Source organism: Arctopsyche grandis, chromosome 8 (genome assembly GCF_051622035.1).
Source record: "Arctopsyche grandis isolate Sample6627 chromosome 8, ASM5162203v2, whole genome shotgun sequence".
NCBI lineage: Eukaryota > Metazoa > Arthropoda > Insecta > Trichoptera > Hydropsychidae > Arctopsyche > Arctopsyche grandis.
The window spans coordinates 1831095-1852072 of record NC_135362.1 but is presented as its reverse complement, the minus strand read 5'-3'; the positions used below and the strand labels follow the sequence as shown (position 1 = coordinate 1852072).

Sequence of the window (20978 nt, the reverse complement as noted above, 5' to 3'; positions counted from 1 at the left end):
CAGATGACAAATGAATGACACGGATTACACGACACATGTTCAATCCATTTTTTTTAAATGCTACCTGTAAAGGCTTAGTGGGTAGTATCCTTGTTTACCTTGTACATGCTCAAAATACAATGCCTATCGGCGTTTTTCAGGCCCATGGACGTGTTGGCAAAACTCCGATCGGCGTTCGTCAGCATTCGGAGGGTTAATATTTAATTTTTTACAATTGCACCACTACTGCATAATGGTTGTAGACCGCTGTTTAGTATAATGCGTTCCCAATCTTCGATACTAATCTACTATCGATTTCTTATTAATTTTGAAACTGTTTTGAATCATTTAAAACAACACGTGTTTTATTATTGATAAAATAAGACATACGTATGGTTAAATTACGATTTATCCGTGACTGATTACACTGAGCAACAAAAAATCACGTTTTTGAGTTACCAGAGCGGAGACTAACCAATCTTTACTAAGTTTGACCCACTGAATTCGAATATGATATTGATTTTTGTTGGTGGGTGATCGTTTACGAGATATGAGCGTTTAAAAAAATCCGCGATTTTTACAGTTTTTTAGCTTTTGCGGTCTTTAACTCAAAGTTTAGGATTGTTACGCTCAAAGTGAGTATTGGAATCAATAGATATTTTTCCTATTAATTGTAATATTTCATTGCTTTAAAATACTTATAATTAATTGTCTAGCGAATTTTAAAAGTCAAAAATATATTTTTTTTTTTTACGGATTTTTTCTCCGTGCTATTTTGCGTTTATTTGCCCACTTTTTTATTTCACCACGTTTATAAGGATTGGTTTTCTATCCCAATATATTTTTTTTTTATCTAAACGTACTAACTCTAGTGGTTTTTGTGTAAGAAAGATTTTCGTTCAGTTCCCGTATGCTTATAACAGATGCGTTTGTGCGAGAGTACAAAGTATGTAGTTTTATTTAAGAATATTTGGGTAAGCCGATGGACAAAGAAAATGGAAAAGAAAATATTAACAATTCAAAATATACGAAAATAAAATAAACAAGAGAAAATATAAAAGATAAATGTAACTTAAAGTTGGGAAGAATTACAAAACCCATTTATTAAGTTTATTTTTAAAAAGATTCAAGTTACTAGAAGTTACTAATTCATTGGATAAACTAATCCAAACTTTAACCAGTCTATTTGAAAAGAAAGATTCTATAATTATTTTGTAGTAAATATCTTTTTGAATTGTTATTGTTAAACGTAAGAAGGCTTATCATATGAAACTTGTAATGGTCATTATTTTATAGGCTTCAATTAGATCACCTCTCATTCTTCTCGTCTCCAAAGTGTATAGATTCATTCTTTTCAATCTTATATCATCTGAAAGTGATTTAAGTTTGGAAGGCATTTTTGTAATACATCGTTGGAAAGTTTCTAAACATACGTCTTTTTAAAAATAAATGAAATAATACAAAGTTTGGCATTGAGACAATAAACTACACGTTTAATAATATTAGAGGGACCAGAAAGAAATTGCACAATTAAGTCCAAATTCCTATTCTATTCCTTTTGCCAATGCGCAATGTAATTATACATACAGTGGACCATGGGGATTTGATTCTCTGCGATAATTCGTCAATGATTAATCGAGGATCTGACTGGACCAGGGATCACAATATGTTACCATGAAATTGGAGGGTTGTCCAGATTTAAGTGCATCTTTTAGATTTCAAACTGTGAAACCAAAATTGACATCTACGTACTATTTTAGCGCTTCATCAACGATTTTGCTGGCATTCAAGCCTTGGTCGAGAAAAAGTAGCATACAATGTCTGATGTTAAAAAAAAATCTTATAGAGACGCTTACCTCAGCGTATCTAGACACAAACTGCACTCGGAACAGGTCATGAAATACGCGATTTCTTTCTGGTCCACCTAATATATTTATTTTTTATTTTTATTATACATCAAATAATCATGCACACTCGTCTAACAGATTGCTCCAAAGCGACGAGTGTGCTAAACAGATTAATAATGGAAGAAAGTACATGAAAATTCAAGTAAAAATACATAAATAGAAGAAAAGAAAGAGAAAAATAAATAAACGTGATAAAAATTCTTAACTAATCCAACTAACTCAACTATTCCAATTGGTCGCGACCTCCTTAACTGAGGAAGCGGTGCAGCAAATGACGAGAGTTGTGACAAATGGTGAATTGAGATATGCCTCAGTTCTTGTCAGAGGAATATGAAATAGGGGACGATGACGAGTCCAGAACATGATGGCCAATCTCCGCCAGAATAGACTGACACGAGATAAAACCTCTAAATAAAGCAAACAAAAACTTGACAAGGGCAACATTCCTCCTGAAAATATAGAAAAGAATAACAGTTGTTGTAATTGAAAGTTGAAGTTTTTCACTAGTAATCCGGATGATCGAGAGTCCGCCGCAAATGGATGTAGTAGGGTTTTGCATAACCGTCACGGGGTCAAACACTAACCACCATAAACGGCTTTGACCACTTTCTCGCCAGTCGCCGCGGCCGCGGTCACTTGGCCGTTTCCCGTTATTGGCGCTAATTACGCCCCGGGGTAGACAGAGGTGTCTAAAAAAGTTTTCCTCCTATTACGGTGCATAATTTTGCGAGTTCATTTGCTATGTAGGCGAGCGAGCGAGTGAGATGAGGGGATGGGGTAAGAGAGGGCACGCACGCGCGCGCGCGCATAATCTCGTTTGACGTGACCCAATTTTATAAGTGGCATGGGAAAAACTACGGCCACATACGTATTCGGGAGATTCCCCTTTTCAAAAAAGCGACCGGTCGATCGGCGTGACGGCTGTCGTCAACCTTTTCCACGACTAGACCTGTTCTAAAAAAGCTAAGGTCCGTTTCCCAAGTCGTCGAGTCGCGCTATTCGACATTTTTCATTTCGATCGCGTTCGCTGATTGCTATTTGTAGTATGTATGCATATATTGTACACCGTTGGTCATAGTGACGCATTGACGAAACTCAGGGTCCCATATCCCTAGGGTAAAGATTGTAATAAAATAAAAAGGCGCATGAAAGAAGTATTAACTTTTATTACCATTTGACAATTTCATTACTGTGATAAAAAGAACCGGCCAGCCACTGAGCTCTGGACGTCAAGCGTCCAATTAATTTTTTTTAAATGTTTTAAATTCAAATAATGCAAAATATGCGAGGTTAATTATTGTAATCTATAAATTTAAAAAATGAATGTCTGTATGTCTCGTATAGGCTTCTAAATCACTCAACCGATTACGATGTAACTTTCAGGATTTGTTGTATGCATGTCCGGGAGGCTTACTGTGAAAAAAAATTGCCCAAAAACGGGAACGGAAACGAGAAAAACGGAAATGAGTGGCATTGCAACGCAATAATTTCAAATGTTTTCGCGTCGCGACGTGCATTGTTACGGTGACAGAAATAAAAATTGAATAATGTCAAATGTGTTCGCTGCGTGCATTTTTCCGACAAATAGCAACGCATGCCGGGTTCAGCTAGTCATATATAAAACCGTAACGGCGTCTAATTTGTTTCTGATTGGCTGGATTGGTCAAAGACGTTTTTGGTTGGTCGCTCGTTATATAATACTAGTGTTGTGCCCGTTGATTTCAACGTGTGGTTTTGGAAAGGAATTGAGACACGAATTAAAAGTTATTTGTATATAAATATAATGTAAGGTAATTTATAGGCGCGCTCGTGCACGTAATATTAATCGTAATAAAAAGTGCGCGCATTACACCCTCACCGATCCAACCCGTTCGAAATGATGGATGAATGTGTGTGTGTGTGTGTGTATCACCCGTCGCATATGCCTGTAATCGCTCGGTATGACGTCACATGATGCCCCCCCCCCACTGCCCCGCGTCTCCTCGACCACTTGACTCTGATTGGCTGTGTGTCCACGGTCTATCACATACCCACACACATACTCACATCGCGTCCGTTTTTATATGTATTTATATTATATTAATATTTTTCGATTCAAATAAATTTAATAAAAAAACAAATAAATATTTCTTTCATTATTCTCACTACTAGACTGCATTTCCATTTATCTAGTGAAGCCGGGTAGTACCACCAGTTAGTTATTAAAAAGATTGCATCGTGTTTAAATAACTAACTAGTAGTTACACATTGAATATTATAAAATAAATGTAGGAAATGAAAATTGTTGAAAATAGTAGCGAGATGAAACCATCTCAATTGTCGAGATGGTTCTATGTGGAAATCATAGTCCATATTTTTTTTAATTGTTAAAGCGCCGGGAAATCACTGGAGGAAAATTCTTTCGCAACAAAACTTCACAACTTTGCGAATAGTAAATTTGTTAGGGCGCAGACACATAGTAGTATGGAGCACCTGTTTTTTTTCCTTTGATAGTGTTGTACATGTAAAAAAACGATAGCAAGTTTGATCTATGCTATGGCATCCAGGCCAAAAATCACCCCCTGAAATGTTTTAAATGATATTGGATCTTTGTATTGACATATGTTTGATAGTGATCGATAACGGTGATTCCCATATTTGAAGAAATGTAGGAGAAACCTGTCGAAATAATGAAATGTAGGAGAAATTTGTAGAAACTAATTTTTCGTTATGACCACCGTAATGCCATTTGAAGCTTCACTTCAAAACTTGTAATTGCAGGATCCCGTCAGATTCTGCCTTAGATATTGACATCAGCTATAGTAAACGAGCAGGGGTAGTTTTGACCCCTTCGGCACGCTCCTTCCACGCGCTCGATTCTGTAACGACGTTTAGCCCAAGCTATTGTGCGATTCCCACCAACCGCCGCTTTATATTTTCATTTGACATATTTATTACGAGTGGGTACATTTTTTTTTCACTACTATTATTATGGAGTCTGTAACTAGTCGGTGGATTCGCCCGGTACTACTAGTTAACCCCCTCGCGACTACACACTCCGGTAGGGGATTCAATTAATTGTCCTTCGCACATTGTTGTTGGCTATACCGCAATTCTTCCGGCGAGTGATCGATGTGTGCGCTGATATTATATTATATATGTGATATAATGCTCCAGTGGTTCCTCTGTGCGTTTTGCAACGACAAAACCTCCCCCTCTTGTTAATGTATGTGTGTGTACTTAATTTCAAGTTTCACCCTATTGTTGTGAGCGTGTAGTGATTATCTCTCCGCTTGGTGGAAGATTGTTATCGTATCTGGGGTATTTATTCGATGTACATAGTAATCAATGTTTGTTATTTTATTGTTTCAGTCACAGAAAAGTCAGGATTCCAGTCTCCCTATGGTGGAATGGACAATGGCATGGTGAGTGTAGTTTTTTTTTTTACTTTTTTTAAGAGGATAATTTTAAGCGCATATAAATGTAATTGATGAAAATCGATCACAAAAAACCCGAAAAGCAAAAAAGTCTAGTGTATTCTTTCGTGACCACGATTTTTGTGCTCGGTTTTTTGTGACCGATTTAATCATAGAACTGATGTAATTAAACATGTCAAAATCGAGTTTATCATGGAGTTTTGCAAGATGGAACTAATTTACTTTGTGGTCTACTATTACTAAGTGGATTGGATCCTTTTTGTTGCATTTGTTTATGTTATACTTAAAGCAAATACGATTCTAGAGGTTTCTTTTACGAAGGCTCGCCCCCCCTCCCCCCACTCCTAAGTCAAGGTGTGCAAATGCAACGGTTAGTACTTTATACTGGTGTGCGCATGTTTTTCAGGGAGTGGGGGGTAGGCCTTCGTGAATGGGACGGTTTAAGGTCTATTCACACTATCCAGCAGTACAGCAGCTCACGTAACCGAAGGCTTCTATTCATACTACAGCAACTCACATTTCGGAATTGTTTTGGCCGGATGCAAGGCAAAATTGACTTACATATACATTACAAAGCGCGACAATACGGCGCAATATTGCTCTTCTCGTATCGTCGAGTCAGTACTGTCGTAATATAACGTTTCCGAAAATATTCATATGCGCACTTTCGTTAGTACGCGTGCACTCGCCACTATGACGTCGCGCGTGAATATTTCCTCAGTGGCCAAAGGTTTTGCTTGATACGTTACGGTGACATGTACTGCTGTATAGTATGAATAGATTTTGTCGGCTAATGCTGTTATGAATGTGAATGTGAATATACCTTTATATTATACTTAAAAAAGTGACTTATTGAAACCCGATTAGGAGTGTGCCTAATGAAATATGTTGCTACCAAAATTGTGTACTAAATATTTAGTGAGGAACATTTGTTGCTAAAACTTTTTTATTATTATGTTTCAAGTTTATAATATCTGATGTTAAAAGAATATGTCATTAAATTTAAAACCCAGACAACAAGTTGTCAACACGTTGATGTAAGTTGACTACTATCTTATAAAATGTTTTGCCTGTACAGAGATGTGTTGCTTTTTTTTACTTTCGATATTTTGCCCCATATGTATGTGATGAAGGATTTGTTTTCTAATTGTTAAAAGCTCAAATTTGACAACTTGACGATTTTGCGTTGATCGTGACGTCACGCGAATCCGAGCTTCGAACAATACTGTTTATACATATATTCTTTATAGTGTAGTCAAGTTGGATCAAAATTTTGGTTTTTATGTGGAATTGTGCGGGCAATAAATGAGGTAAACTGGCGCATAACCCGCAAACTCGAGACGATATTACATATAAGCTGCGAATAAAATGGCATTACGTCCGCTTAGTTAATGAGAGATTAACCGCCACTTTAACTTAACGATATATAAACTCCTAAATATATATGCCTGTTATATTGTGTATGTGTGTGAGTGTGTGTGTATATGTCTCGAGTTTTATATTGTTATTCTCTTTCCCTCCGTAGCCATTATCTCGGTAGTTTGTTAGCTGCAAAACTTTTGCAGAAGTTTTCCCCCGGAACAGGCTTTTCCCATCTTTTCCTCCCCATAGTCTGTTGCCTAAGAATTATTGCCTCTCGCATTATTCTTGTATCATTCTGCCTTTTAACGTGTAGATTTCGCCTCTCTTATTATAAGCTCGCCTTATATGTAATATTCTCTCTTCGTCTCTAGTTTTTTCTTTTTATTTATTATTTTATTCATTTTAAAACTTTGTATGATTTCGATATTATTTCACTAGATTTACGTTATATTAACTTTGTATTATATCGATATTGATTTGTAGGTAAGAATTGTCCCTACATTTGATAGATTACAATTTGGTTTCGTATGTTTCAAATAATTTAACCTGTGATTCATTTTTGTATGTCTTATTTTTTTTTACGTCTAAATTTTTACTGTTTAAATATATTTCCAATTCAAAATAAGGTTAAAATACCAAATTTTGGCAATGATGTGGATCGACGCAATGCGAACAGTGTTTTCATGCCGTCACATTTATGTTCACATACTGTTTAAAAGCTTTTATTTAGTTTTATCTCGCATATGTTTTAATAATAGATTTAAAAAATGCAATATTGGAAGAGAATAGTTTCAGAATCTCAGCGCTTGTTTAATATCCGATAAAGTTTTCCCTTGAGAATTCTCAAAAGGGTTGAAGCGACTCCTTCCACTTCTTTCCGTAATATTTATTTCATATCTCCTCTTGACTTCGGTTTTTCCTCTTCGTATATTTGTTACTTTTTCCGTTTCTCCTCGTCGTTTCGTGTAAACTTATATCATTATTTCGTCTAAATGAGTCGCGGAAATAAATCCGAAACTCTGTCGGCGAAAACTACAATATTTGTTTTAGTAACATTAAAATTATGCTCGTCGTCTTTATTATTTACGAATATGGTAATTTGCGCGCAAAGTTATCTGTTTCCAGAGTCCCTTCTACAAATGACCTCCCCCTCTTCCCCTCTAGCACACACCCTAATGACACTTGTGTAACTCAATTAAAACAGTTGTACAAGTTTTAAATGTTCCCATTCGTTATTGTTTCTTTTTGCAAAAACCGTTTTCCTCGGCGTGGATGAGACGTCTCTGAAGTAAATCGTCACGTTCTCGACATAATTGCCTTTAAATTTATCCCATTTTATGCACTTCTGTTTTTGGGTGGTCGTTTACATAAAATTCTTTGAATTTTCACCTAAACTTCCCACGAATGTACATGTATATATATATTTTTTTTTATCAAATTCAGCAACATTGTGTGGTCTTATTTTGTTTTAATACGTATTTTGTTGACAACATTATTCAATCATTCAATTTGATTAACGATGACAGGTTTTTAGGTGTTAAATTACTATTATAAGAGGCATTGCGTGCGAGACAATCATATTATTGCAATATTTTTATCTCACGAAGGCGTATGCTATTAATTTTATTGGACAAGCTTTTTAAATGTATAAGAGAGGATTTTTTTCACATAGATTTTTTTTTTCGAACAGTGCTAAACGTCATCGTGAGATAAAAATGTTTTATATAGATAAGACACTGTACAACCGAACAGGCCAGATTGATTTTCTGTGTATTGGTAAGACTTTGGTTAGATTCGTCTAATACTTATGTAAATCCAATTTACTATTTAAAAATTGTCGTCTTTCCAAGCAGTTTAAATGTGATAGTTACTTAAATATGATTGCCAAGGCTGCGAGCAGAGTGACGCGACGCGTTTGTTGAAGTACATAATAGCCATAGTGACGACTTGGAGTGATTCTGTAATGACTAAAGCCCGGACCCTGAGGTGGCCGTTTATTGTTCAAATGTTGTAAATGCAGTAAAAAAGCAATGTAAAAAAGGTTTGCCGAACCTTTTTTACAAAGCATTTACAACAATTGAACAATAAACGGTACGCTTCCGGTCCTACCTCTAGTAATGACACTGGCAAAATTAAAAAATAATCTAGTCGCTTCACTGTGCACGCGGCTTAATATACCTATTTTGCATAAATTAGAATAATAAATTGAATCGAAAGTTCAAAAGTGGAACTTTCTATGGATATATGTAATTGAATATTCGTATGTTTTATTTAGTTGTTGCGATAATACGATGCAAATATAATATGTGAAATTGCACATTTTCTGTATTTCGCAATCGCACGATAAATGCTTCGAACTGTGTAATTTCGTTTTGAAAGCTGTATGAGACGTGTATGTCAGAGATATCCATCATTAATTCGATATTCTTCGCTGAAAAGTTTGCACATGCATTATACAATGACCCATTTAAATTACCTGCTCGTTTCGAATTGCTAATGCTGGTTGGATTTTGTGCAAATTTTCTACGCTGGAACTCGATTATTTAACCCTTGAAATATGCAAAAGCGATATTGTTATTCCAATTTTAGAGAAACATCTAATTTAGTCCATCGCAATAAACGACGCATTTCAACGCAGACAACTGACAAACATGCTAGAACACGGCAAAACAAAGTCACACGTGTAATAACGACCGATCAGTAGCAGATTGCGCGGTGGCCGTCACTGTATCGAAAGTGACTTGAACGAAAGTCGAAAAATCGAAAAAAATTGCAATTTTTATGATGATGTGTGAAATAGTTCGTTTACCATGTATACATATGAAGAGCAGGTTGTATATAGTACCGTTTACCATGCATACATTCTTTTCGATCTTTCGACTTTCGTTCAAGTCACTTAAAATGCAGTGAGCCAGATCCCAGATTGCGGCATTCGGCGATTGTGAACTAACCCTTTGAGCTGTGACGTATTTTCTGTTGAAAGCCCGCCACGCTGAAAATTTCGCCAACATTTCCAATAGAAAGCCGGTATAAAAATTGTAGCTAATCCAATCAAATCCTAGATAACTACCGTCGAGGATTTCGAGTTTTGTAAAGGTGTGTTTAGACTCTCTAATATATCTTGCAACAATATAAAGTAAACAAAAAAAGTCTATCAATGAATGCATATATCCAAAACTAGTTTCATCTTCTTCATTGTTGTTAAAATGTAATGCTCACAATCTAAATGCCAAGCCACAATTTAAAATACTCGGCAGTTAGGGATTTCCATTGAGATATTATGCTATGATTATAAATTCAGAAATTCCGGTGTAAACCAGTCCTTATAAACATTGACACGGATTAAGGTCTGTTCATGCCTAGTCGGCACGTATTGGCAGCAGTAGGCAACCTGCAAGTATGGACAGTACTCTTTGGTACATTCTATATGGACGCATTCATACGCTTCCATATAGAATGTTCCAAAGAATACCGTCCGTACTTGCAGGTTGCCTGCTGCTGCCGATACGTGCCGACTAGGTATGAACAGACCTTAACACGACCCATGTTCAATGCATTTTTACAAATGCAATGAAGTTTTGTGATCATGCGAAAATTCGAACTCGAAATTTTGACTGATTCGATTACTGATCACGTTTTCATGATCTAGTTTTTTTCAATGCTACCTGCAAAGGTTTAGCGGGTAGTATTCGTGTTTAGTTTGTACATGCTCAAAATATAACGCCTGTCGGCGTTTTTCAGGCCCATGTACCTGTTGACAAAACGCCGATCAGCGTTGGTCATCATTCAAAGGTGAGCCCCACTGGCATTTCAAATACACACGCAAGTTCGCCGAATGCCTGTAACTGGTAGTACGCTTGGCATGATTTTCGACTGATCTAAGCTCAATTGTCAAGGAATGAGTCGTGAGGTGTTTTGGGTTAGGAAAAGAGGTGCTGAAAGTCAGCCAGGTCCTACCTCCCGAAATGGAAGTAGGCGGTAAGTGGTAGGTGTTTCTGTTGGTGTTTGATGTTAGTGTTGCTTGGTGTGCAGTACGCGGTGGCGCCGGCGAACAACGGCTACGGTCCAGAGGCTGCGTACTTCCGGTGCGCGGGCCGAGCGGGCGTTCGCCCCCACACCGCTGCGCCCCATCTGCTGCCCCACGCCCCCGCTGCCGACGCCGCCGCCCCCGCAGACGTGCCCCCACACTGGGTGACTACCGACCCTCCCTCTCTCCCTCCCTCCTCTTGTCTCTTGTCTCTCGTCCCGCCTTGTCTTGTCTTGTCTTGTCTTGAATTGCTTTTGTGTCTTTTTCGTTCGTTTGTTCGTTCGTTCGTTCGTGCGTTCGTTCGTTTGTTCGCACTGACAATTTTTGTTTTTGCACTTTTGTTTTGTTTTTAACACACCTAGCATGTGATGTTTCCATTTTACGTTTTGTATGCGACGTTGGTTGCACTTTTTTATGCACTTGTGTTTTTTTTATTTTAATATATTAATATTGTCATTTGTTCTCCAAGTTGTTGTTTTCGGAGTATGAATTTTTGTCGATGTTGTTTTTCGTTTTTAATTTATTTTATATGTGTACATACATACATGGTATTGTGATTATCATTTTATTATGACGAATTTAAATGTCTATTTCCTGTTCAAAATGAATATTGGAATCTATAGTCGGGTATTTTATCTTTTCAGCTTTCAAATCTCTCTAAGTAGTCGTCCGGTTCAAATCAAAAGTCAAAAGTACGTATTTTCACTTGGGATTTATTCCCACTGTTAATACTATTTTATATAGAGTATTTTCTATTGAAACATGTTTATTGGGATAGTGTTTTGGCCACATTATTATTTTTTTCGTTTGAAAGGGTTCATTGGAAGTGTGCTGAATTTTAAATCGGTAAAATTGCGCGCTAAAAGTTCGTACTAGTATTTACTCATATTTACACGAATCTGAATTGAATTAATAGGGGTAATATATTAAATTAAAAGAATGAAATAAAATTCCACTTATTTTTCCACATATTTCGAATATTCTTGTAGATTAATAACAAAAATTCGTTTATTTTATCGAGGTAACCCAGTTATCAATAGAATTTTTGTATCAATGAATTGACATGTCCGGTAGTTTCATAGAAGAAATAAAAGGACCTCAAGTCGCATCTCGTCTACGAAGGCCCACCCCCCCCCACTACTCGCCACAGTCTGCGATCGGAGCGAGCGCGTCTTTTTCGCCAATTGGGGGTAGGCCTTCGTTGTTTGTCGCATACCAATGTGTTGTGCCAGTGATGACGTATGTATGTGGAACTTGGGGATTGAACGCCAAGTTGCTACACAAAGTTCAATGCACTCAAAGAAGTGTGGAACGTTGTATGCTTGGCATAACGAAGAAAGACAGGAAACGGAATACGTGGGTGAGAAGTGTGACAAAGGTAGTGGATATTTGGATAGAGTGAAGATATTTAAATGACAATGGGCGGGCCACGTGGCTAGAAGAATGTGGACAGAAGAAGTGCTAGAATGGTACCCGACAGTATGCAAAAGGGTAAAAGAAAGACCGCAGGGAAGATGGATGGACGAAATTAGGAAAATGTGTGGGGTGAGATGTATGACAGTTGCGCAAAACAGAGACGAGTGGAGAGGCCTTCATCCAGCAGGTGATGGCGAATGACTAGATACTGGTGATGATTGTAGTCGTTTGCGTTCGGCGCTCGTTAGTTCGGTTCGAAAGCGATCGGCGCTCGGTCATTCGCTTGTTGTAAACGCACCATTACAGCAAACGAACTAACGCCTAATGCAAATCAATTAATTACTTACAGTGTGTTTGTGTTACAGATTGTCAAATCTAGTCAGTTAAATTAGTCTTGCATTCCATATTTATTACACCTAACAATAAACGAATTAGTGTGTAAACTCGTCATCGTGCGGTAGTGTTAAATATTGAACAAGATATGCAATACGAGTGCATTCGTGATTTTTTTTACTTCGTATTAAATGTATGAATTGATTCGTAATTCCTTTTTTTTTAATTCTATGGTGTACATATAGTGGATGTAGTGAAGAGATTTAAATGACAATGTGCGGGTCACGTAGCTTAAAAATGGACGAAATTAACAGTATATGTAAGTTCAATTAACAATATATGTTTTATTATCTAGCGTGACATTTTTGTATGCGCAATTTTTTTCTTGAAATTTTGCACACGCGGATTTCAGATGATCCGAATTTTAGATTGACTGACCCATCAGTTATAGTTTGGAAACTATATAGGATAAATGGAATTTTTATTTGGTACCCCTGTCAATTAATTATTATTCATCACTTGCATTGTGAATGTGTAATGTGTGTATGTGAGTGAATTTGTTTTTATTTTTATTAATTTCGAATTTATATTTACTTAAACATTAATGCCATGTAATATTTAATATGTGGATAGTACGTACATAGGCGTAGTATACGAATTTTGCTAAGTGAAGCGCGGCGGAACATACACTATAAAGAAAACCTTTTTGCTCGTTCGCGGGAGGGGGTGGGTGGGGGGAGAGGAAGAGAGAGTATACGTCGAGGGTGGATGGTGAGGGTGGCGTATCATACGCCATTACCGAAATTAAATCGTAAAACATAAGTTGGACGTCCTCTTTCCTCTCTCTAGCTACTAGTAAGTACATACTGTTCGTTTGTACGAAAGTCAGCTAACGGTTTGAAATTATAAAAATAATATTAGTCAGTTTGTAGTTTTTTTCTTGTCGTCTAATAAAATTTGAAAATAATAAAAAGAAAAATATTAAAAATAAAATAAAACAAAAAATTGAAAATAATAAAAAGAAAACAATCTTATATATGAAACCGAAACGGCGTCTGTAATTTGTTTCTGATTGGCTGTCGTCAAGGTCGTTTCTGATTGGCTGGATCGGTCAAAGATGTTTGTGATTGGTCGGTCGTTAAATAATATTCATTTTTTCGATTCAAATAAATTTAATAAAATATTTTTTTCATTGTTTTCATTTAATTTCCATTTACCGAGCGAAGCCGATTAGCACCACTAGTATTGTATAAATAAAGTAGAAATAATGATATGATAAATTTTGTCAATTATTTGAATGAAGCCTACATATTTATACTACTGTATTTCGAGGAACTGATATTCTGCCAATCGATTTCGATTAATCTACCGGATACTTCCTGTCTAGTACGAGAAGGAAAATTTTTACAAATATAGTAGTTTTGGGCAAACGATGAAAGCTTACAAAAAAAAGCTATTTTTTGTAATTTACTATTAGAAGGAGGATTATATATGTATTATATTATTGGAATATTTGATTTTTAAATCAGCTAAAAATAAGTCTCAACTGATTATTAACATTATACGTAAGATTAAGCGATGCGCTCAAAATATAAAATAAAAAATGAATTGGTAAATTATTTTATAAATTTATCCAATATTTGATTTTTTATAATGTTAATTGGTCGCTATTTAATCATTTATTTCAGATAACATCATTGGGCAACCCTGTCGACGTGTTTTGGATCTATAATTCTAATAATCGAATATTTTCTTTATTGATTTTCCAATTAAATACTATTCACCGAATAAGACAAGTCGTTAGCCTACTTCATATCATAATTAAAAAAATACTGTCCCTTTTCCAGTCGAAGTATCTGTTTATATATATTATAAGAATAGAATCGGCCGCGGCGATGCGGATTTTTAAATTATTAATTGGGCCAGAAGGTGAAATTATTATTACACATTATCATTGTGATCGATCGCAGTTTCGTGATGGGTCATTTCGTGATTTCGTTTTCGAACCTGAGCCACTTTGAGAATTTTCGGTGCGGCCTAAAAGGTTGACCGCTACTGCACCCGCCATAGATAGGTATACGCTATCGGCCAATAAAATATTCATCAGTACACGGTAATTCACTTCGGGGTATGCTATAGTATACGTATACCGGTTGGCCTCGTATTCGCGAGGAGGGTTGCTATGTATCTTCTCTACGGATCAATCGACAATGTAAGTGCGAAAATGCTTTCGACCTAGAACTACATCTATTTGTGAGGGTACATAGCCTTTGAATCGCTATAAAGTCGAGATTATCTCTCGCTCAGCAACAATACTAACATCTTTGATCTATTCGCTTGAATGACGCTTTCCAATCAAATATTCACGTGTGAGGTCGCGCACGGTAGAATTGAAGCTTGCGAATTGAAAATGAAACACGACTGTGTTAATTTAAACGTGATTAGATGGGTTGAGAGATAGCGATACGTGACGAGAGTAAGGGGCGTGCGATTACCCGACCTTATTAATTAAGTGCGAAAAAAGACTATTTCTGTAACCAGTTTATGTACTTAAATAAAATATTAGATTTGGAAAAAATATTCTAAATCTGTGTATTGGAATATTTTTTGGACCTAAAGAAGAGTCGATTCGATTCGATATGTACCGGATTAGGACAATTTTTAACTTTATCTAAATATATTAAAGCATACTTCTTCGATATTGGAATAACTAGAATATTTGGTAACTTATCAATAAGTTAGGGCACAGACACAGAGCAGTAAGCGGCATGTGTTTTTTCTTTTGATAGTTTTGCACATGTAAAAAAAACGCTAGCACGCTTGAACTAAGCCAGGCCAAAACTCACCTCCTGGAGTGTTTTCGGTGATATATTTGTCTTTTATTTACATAGGTTTGACCGTGATCGATATCGGTGATTCCCAAATTTGAAAAAATGTAGGAGAAACTTATCGAAATAATATCGTACGAATTTACAATGACATAAAGGCACGCCCATTCACAGGTGGAGTTAATCTAGGCATGCCGTGCATTTGCGCCTTCACACTACAGAAGTACAACTTCCTTATGCAAAAATTTACACACACACTGGACAGAGAGGGAAAGGGGAAAATTTTGACCAGTAATGAATGGGGGGGGTATTATATAAAAAAATATTTTTTTTAATCATATTTTCATCAATAAAACTACTGGTAAAATAATTTTAAAAAATCTATTAAGAGATTTGGTTTATTGGTTTAGTATTCTAGTATTTTAATTTATAATAATACATTATAAAACGTGGATAGTCCCGTTCAAATCTAATGGGGGGCGACTGCCTCCCCCCCCCCCTTCCTAATGACGCCCATGGGGAAATTAGTTTCATACAAAGCTTGTGATTCTGACCAAAGCAATTCACTACTGTCCGTAAAGAAGTTTTATTTCAATAATTTGTATAGTCCTATAAATAACCATGTAAACGAAATACGTAACTTCATCATTTTTTCATGTGCTATAGAAAATTAGGTGAGCGGATAAAACTGGTCACCGAAAAATTCGCGATTTTAAACCGTCTTACTATATTTCATTCACTAAACACAGAAATATACGGCATTTTATGTCCGCTTTTTTCCATGTGCATAATTTTCAATTTTTCATACCGCAATATAAAAATTCAGTACTTTTTTTTAGTTTGAAAAGAGATCAAGCCGATCCCTCGGTGTGCTCCATTTTATCCATTGCTCGATTTGCATTAGTAGACTGTTTTCAATTCGCCGTTGAATGTTTAGGCCGGGTCAAGCGTCGTCGTCCGCGTCCTCTTCTCGCATGGGTCGGTTGCTGCGAACGACAGCTGTTGCACCAGCTCTCGATCCACGTTGCCAAACTTACACACGTATACATACATACTAATCATCAATTTCCGCATCTCGAAGCCGGATAATCGAGATGCCGCAGGTAGCCGACTCTTCTCCTTTCGTGCGTTCAATCGGTCGTGTTGGTTGGGTCTTTGTTGTGAATTCGAACGGGGGAGAATCGGTGGGCTCGTACAGATCTGTCGATGGGTTTTATCTGAGCCTTGACCTGCCCCAACACGAATGAATATGCTGTGAATCGATTCTCGTTTTCGTCATAGTAATTACTAAACTAATTAGTGATTCAGATTTGTCAGGTATACACAATTTTTGTAATGTAAATATTTAATGTGGACAATAATTTTTAATGCTTTTCTGACGGTTGGTTCTTAATTTGACGTGAAGTGCTTTTTTGAACACGTGACTTTTTAATTCTATAGAATGGATATTGTGATCAAAACTGATAAAATTCAAATAAAGTTACTAGTCAAAAAAAAAAGGCCATTGGGTTTTTAAAGCTAGTTAATTGTTTACGTAAAATCAATTTGAAGTCAATTAGTTTTCGAGCAACACGAATAATCTTCATGTAGTTGACCATTTTTTTCCTTTCGTTTTCGGTATTTCACAACACGTCGACACTTTCGGGAAATTCCCAGGCTAGGTATTAAAAAACCCTATTTTTTCGAGTATTGTTCACGTTCACTTATCGCCATTTGCGATCTTTTAAAGGTCAGTTTGTCATTTGCAACAACGCGGTTAGGTTGTAAAAAGTCGTCCATATCGAAATATGGAGCCTGGTCTCATCGTCGTCACCGACAGCGAAGACAATGACGATCCTCGATCCCGGCCTGTGAAACTACCCAAACGAACTCCACCTTCCGCGAATGTTCAAAAAGTTTATCCCAGCACGTCGAAAAGTTCTGTCAAAAAAACGAGTGTGTCGATGCCCAGGAAAAAGATTACTTCAAAAAGAAACGTCGCGAAAAATGCTGACGAACGTGTGCCTGTTGATTTTGGAATACAAAGTTTGATGCAGGAGCAGTTTCCGTTTTTCTATAAAAGTTTCATGGATAAGGTTCTGACGCACGCTGAAAGGGATCCTCGTTTATTTTTGCATTATATGCACTTACGAGGGGTAAATTTTTCTGTCTATTAAGTGTTTGCCATTTTTCCGTGAAGTGACTTTGGGGCAAACCGTTTTGGATCAAAAAATTTGCTTCTTTATTTTTTTTTTTTTATTACACCATAATTAAATTACGTACATACATATATTTAATTTTTTTATCACATGTTTAATTTTTGTATATTTGAGTGATTTTGTAGCAAACGCACGTTTTAAAAAATATTTACTCCAAGCACTTATCAAGCTTCAAAATTGTATTAAAAGTGTCATTTTTATTTTATTGAATAATTAAATTTTTTATGCGTAGTAATTAATGTTAGGGCAAAAGTAAGCTTTATAACATTGTTTGCCCATGACTCAATAAAAATATTATTTTTTAACCTCAAAATTAACTTTATAATTTACATGTGTTTATCATTACGTATACACGTTAATAGAAATTAAACGAACAATGGAAAACACTTGTTTCGCCTTTGCCTTGACAAGTTTGCCCCAAAAATTAATCTTACATGTATTGGTTGCCATATTAATTTGTATGTAGGGTAGTACTAAATATGGCACTTCATGATTTTTTATATGTATATTTGCTTCAATGTTTTTGTTTGCCACAAACTATATATTGAATATTATATTAAAAATCTAGTGCCTTGTTTTATTTTGTTATATGTGCTTGATCGGAGAAATGTGTGCTCCGAATTTTGTTTTGCTCTATATTGTTTTTTTTTTCTTTCCCTTAGTAAGCAAATACGAATAAGGGATGTTTTGAAAGATTTATTTTCTTTATTGTTATATTCTAATGTAACCCAAACGCCTATATTATTAAATTTCGTTTGTATCGTATATGAATATAAAGAAAAGCGAAGGACACAATAATATTTGTGATCTTTATCTTTTTTTTACGATAGCATCTTTTTAATTTATATCATTTATGACGATTGTAAGGAATTATTCGAAAGAATCATATTTGTAACAGCTTTTGTAATTGCAATTTTCAGTATGGATCAGATGAATTCGGTCAGGATTCCCCCTCACGATATTCTTCACCGAAGAGTGCCGCAGCCGGAGGCGGCAACGGGGGCTACCAACATGGAGGATATTACAGTGCCGGCGGAGCTGGCGGCCAAGACGGAGGACCTCCGCAGGACGAGTGGATCCCTTATCATGCATATCAGCCGCCAAACTCATACCTTCAACAGGATCCTTACACAATGTCACCAGGTTAATTTTCAATACAAGTCATGTTTCGGAAAACACAGTAGACTCTCTTTTATCAGATAAATACTAAATTAGAATAGACCTAATTCGATTCTGAATCATTTAAACAGTTTTTTAAATTAAATTTACAGCACCATTTTATATCATTATATTTTCTTGAATTTAAAACTAATTAGTATTTGTCCGTTGTTAAACTTCATCGCCTCAAAGTGATCAGGAAATCTTGGAAATAATTTGTAAATGCTATTTTTTTCTTTTCTTATTTTTTGAAGGCTTGTTCTCACAAAACCATTGATCTTCATATTAAAAATTTGAAGCAATCGAAATTCGGAGAAAAAGTCTAGCTTTGTACGTTAATTTAATATACTCCTTTGACAGGATCGCATTGAAATAAATTCCATAATTTATCATATTCACTCTCATACGTGTAACAGCTTAGCAACCAATATGGCTATTTTTCTTTTACACTTCTCCATCTATATTTATTCTCAGTGACATTTACAATGTGCCTATCAATCAGTATGATGAAAAGTGAATATGATTTATCAATCATGTAGAATGCATTGATAAGCCGAAAACATTGTGATCGATTTAACCTTGCATACGTTTGCATGTCACATATTACAACTTTCGCATGCTTTGAATTTCAGGAATTCCAGGACACGGAGTGGTCGAAGCGCTCGGCGGCGATCTTCCCCCACAGCAACCGCTACCACCGATGTCTTCGTTCAGAGGCGGCGGGCAACCGTCGCCAGCGCCTGATATCCTGACTAAATCGTCTCTGCAAGCCGTAAGACTGAACTAAACTGCCAATGCAACTTGATTGCCATTGTGAACGTGAATTTATTAATAAATTTTTGTTTCGATTTTAGATATACCCTGGTAGCGGCGGAGGCGGTGAACACAGTATATCTTCGTATGGCTCGAATCCGTCCACACCTGTAAACAGTCCGCCACCACTTCAGCAACACCATCATCAACAGCAATACGTAAAACACTTACACTTACCTTCACACCAGCCTTCACCTGCCAATACACAAGCACAAGTTAGTATACGTTGTTTATTGCACTTAAAAAGTGTGAGTTAGGTTAAGTTTTAAGCATGGAAAAACTTTTTTGAATTCGATTCCTTCAGAAGGAGTAGGATTTGCAAAAACATTGGAAGCTTCTTTCATGTGTCAGTTTATATATATTGGTTGATGATTTAATTTATGAATTTCAGAATCAACAATGGGTCGTCGGTGGTGGTTTATCGTCTCCGGCGGCGGGAGCCCCTGCTGCACCTCCACAATTAGTTAACGGTCTCGTACTGAGTAATGGTGCTCCTGGACACTTTTCACAACCCCCCTCTACTCATTTAATGGTAATTTTCCATTTTGATTTGCCGAATCAGTTTATACAGCTGTAGCGAGCTTTTGATTGATTTGCAACCTGTTTTTAGAAACTTTTTTCACATTACTGTTTCTCTATATACGTGTTATATCTCCGTATCGGTTGCTTCGTTAATCGAAGGCTCGCTACTTAATAATTTTCGTAAATATAAACAAATCACAAAGTGCCATTTTTTGTGATAAGTTTTAATATTTGATTTTTGAACATCTCATAATGGACGAACATTATGCATGGCTTTTAAAATGATTTATTAATATATACTTTTTTTGTTAATTTTATAACGTATGTTAAAGATTTTTTAAATAATCGACGATTTATTTTTTAAATCAAATATTTTCATTAAAAGTTTATCGGAATAATTTAATTTTAAGGGTTAGACATATGAAGTATGTTTTGTTGGTTTTTCCTTTTTCGTTTTTCTGCATGGTTTTTTTGTTTTTATTTATTTTAAAGTCCACCGCCCCCGAACAACAGAGGCTCGATGATGCTATTGGGTACCTGAGAGATCATTCCGAAGTTATAGTAAGTATATTCGCTTTGCTGTTTTTTTTTATTTTATTATTTACTTTTTATTCGCCCTCAATATCATAATTTGCATGATTTTTTTTAATTTCATTTTACACAATTCAATTAATTTCTATTAACATTGACTGGCATTCGTTCCGATGACTTTAAAACTGTACTGCTCATTAAAATTTAATCAGTTTTTTCAATTGGTAACCCAATATGTAAATATATATTTTTTAATATTTAAAATAATTATTTAATTATTTTTCAGGGAACACGTATGGAAGAGAGACTGGACGACGCTATTAACGTATTAAGAAATCACGCCGAATCACAAATAGGACTTTCATTATTAGGAGCCGAATATTCTCCAGATTTAACAGCTCCGCCACCTTTACATTCTGCTCCTCATCCCGCTGGTAATTTTCAATATTCGATCGTTTAATTAATGCAGCTCAGTTCTAAAACGACAG

At 36.0% G+C, this 20978-nt stretch overlaps 2 protein-coding genes across 18 annotated transcripts in view; one reads left to right on the top strand and one right to left on the bottom strand.

The window, feature by feature from the left end:
- Positions 1–20978, bottom strand: part of LOC143915612 (uncharacterized) — an 854026-nt gene that overhangs the window by 702997 nt on the left and 130051 nt on the right. The window lies entirely within an intron of this gene.
- Positions 1–20978, top strand: part of da (transcription factor daughterless) — a 49885-nt gene that overhangs the window by 21867 nt on the left and 7040 nt on the right. For 11 of the 17 annotated variants that reach the window (XM_077436435.1, XM_077436436.1, XM_077436429.1 and 8 more), the window contains 7 exons: positions 5238–5290; positions 18387–18609; positions 19257–19396; positions 19479–19652; positions 19829–19969; positions 20452–20520; positions 20777–20924. In XM_077436435.1, the coding sequence (XP_077292561.1) occupies positions 5238–5290; positions 18387–18609; positions 19257–19396; positions 19479–19652; positions 19829–19969; positions 20452–20520; positions 20777–20924 (948 nt within the window). Of the gene's footprint in view, positions 1–5237; positions 5291–10696; positions 10856–18386; positions 18610–19256; positions 19397–19478; positions 19653–19828; positions 19970–20451; positions 20521–20776; positions 20925–20978 lie in introns of all 17 variants that reach the window. The other 6 variants (XM_077436427.1, XM_077436423.1, XM_077436420.1 and 3 more) reach the window with 1 other exon arrangement.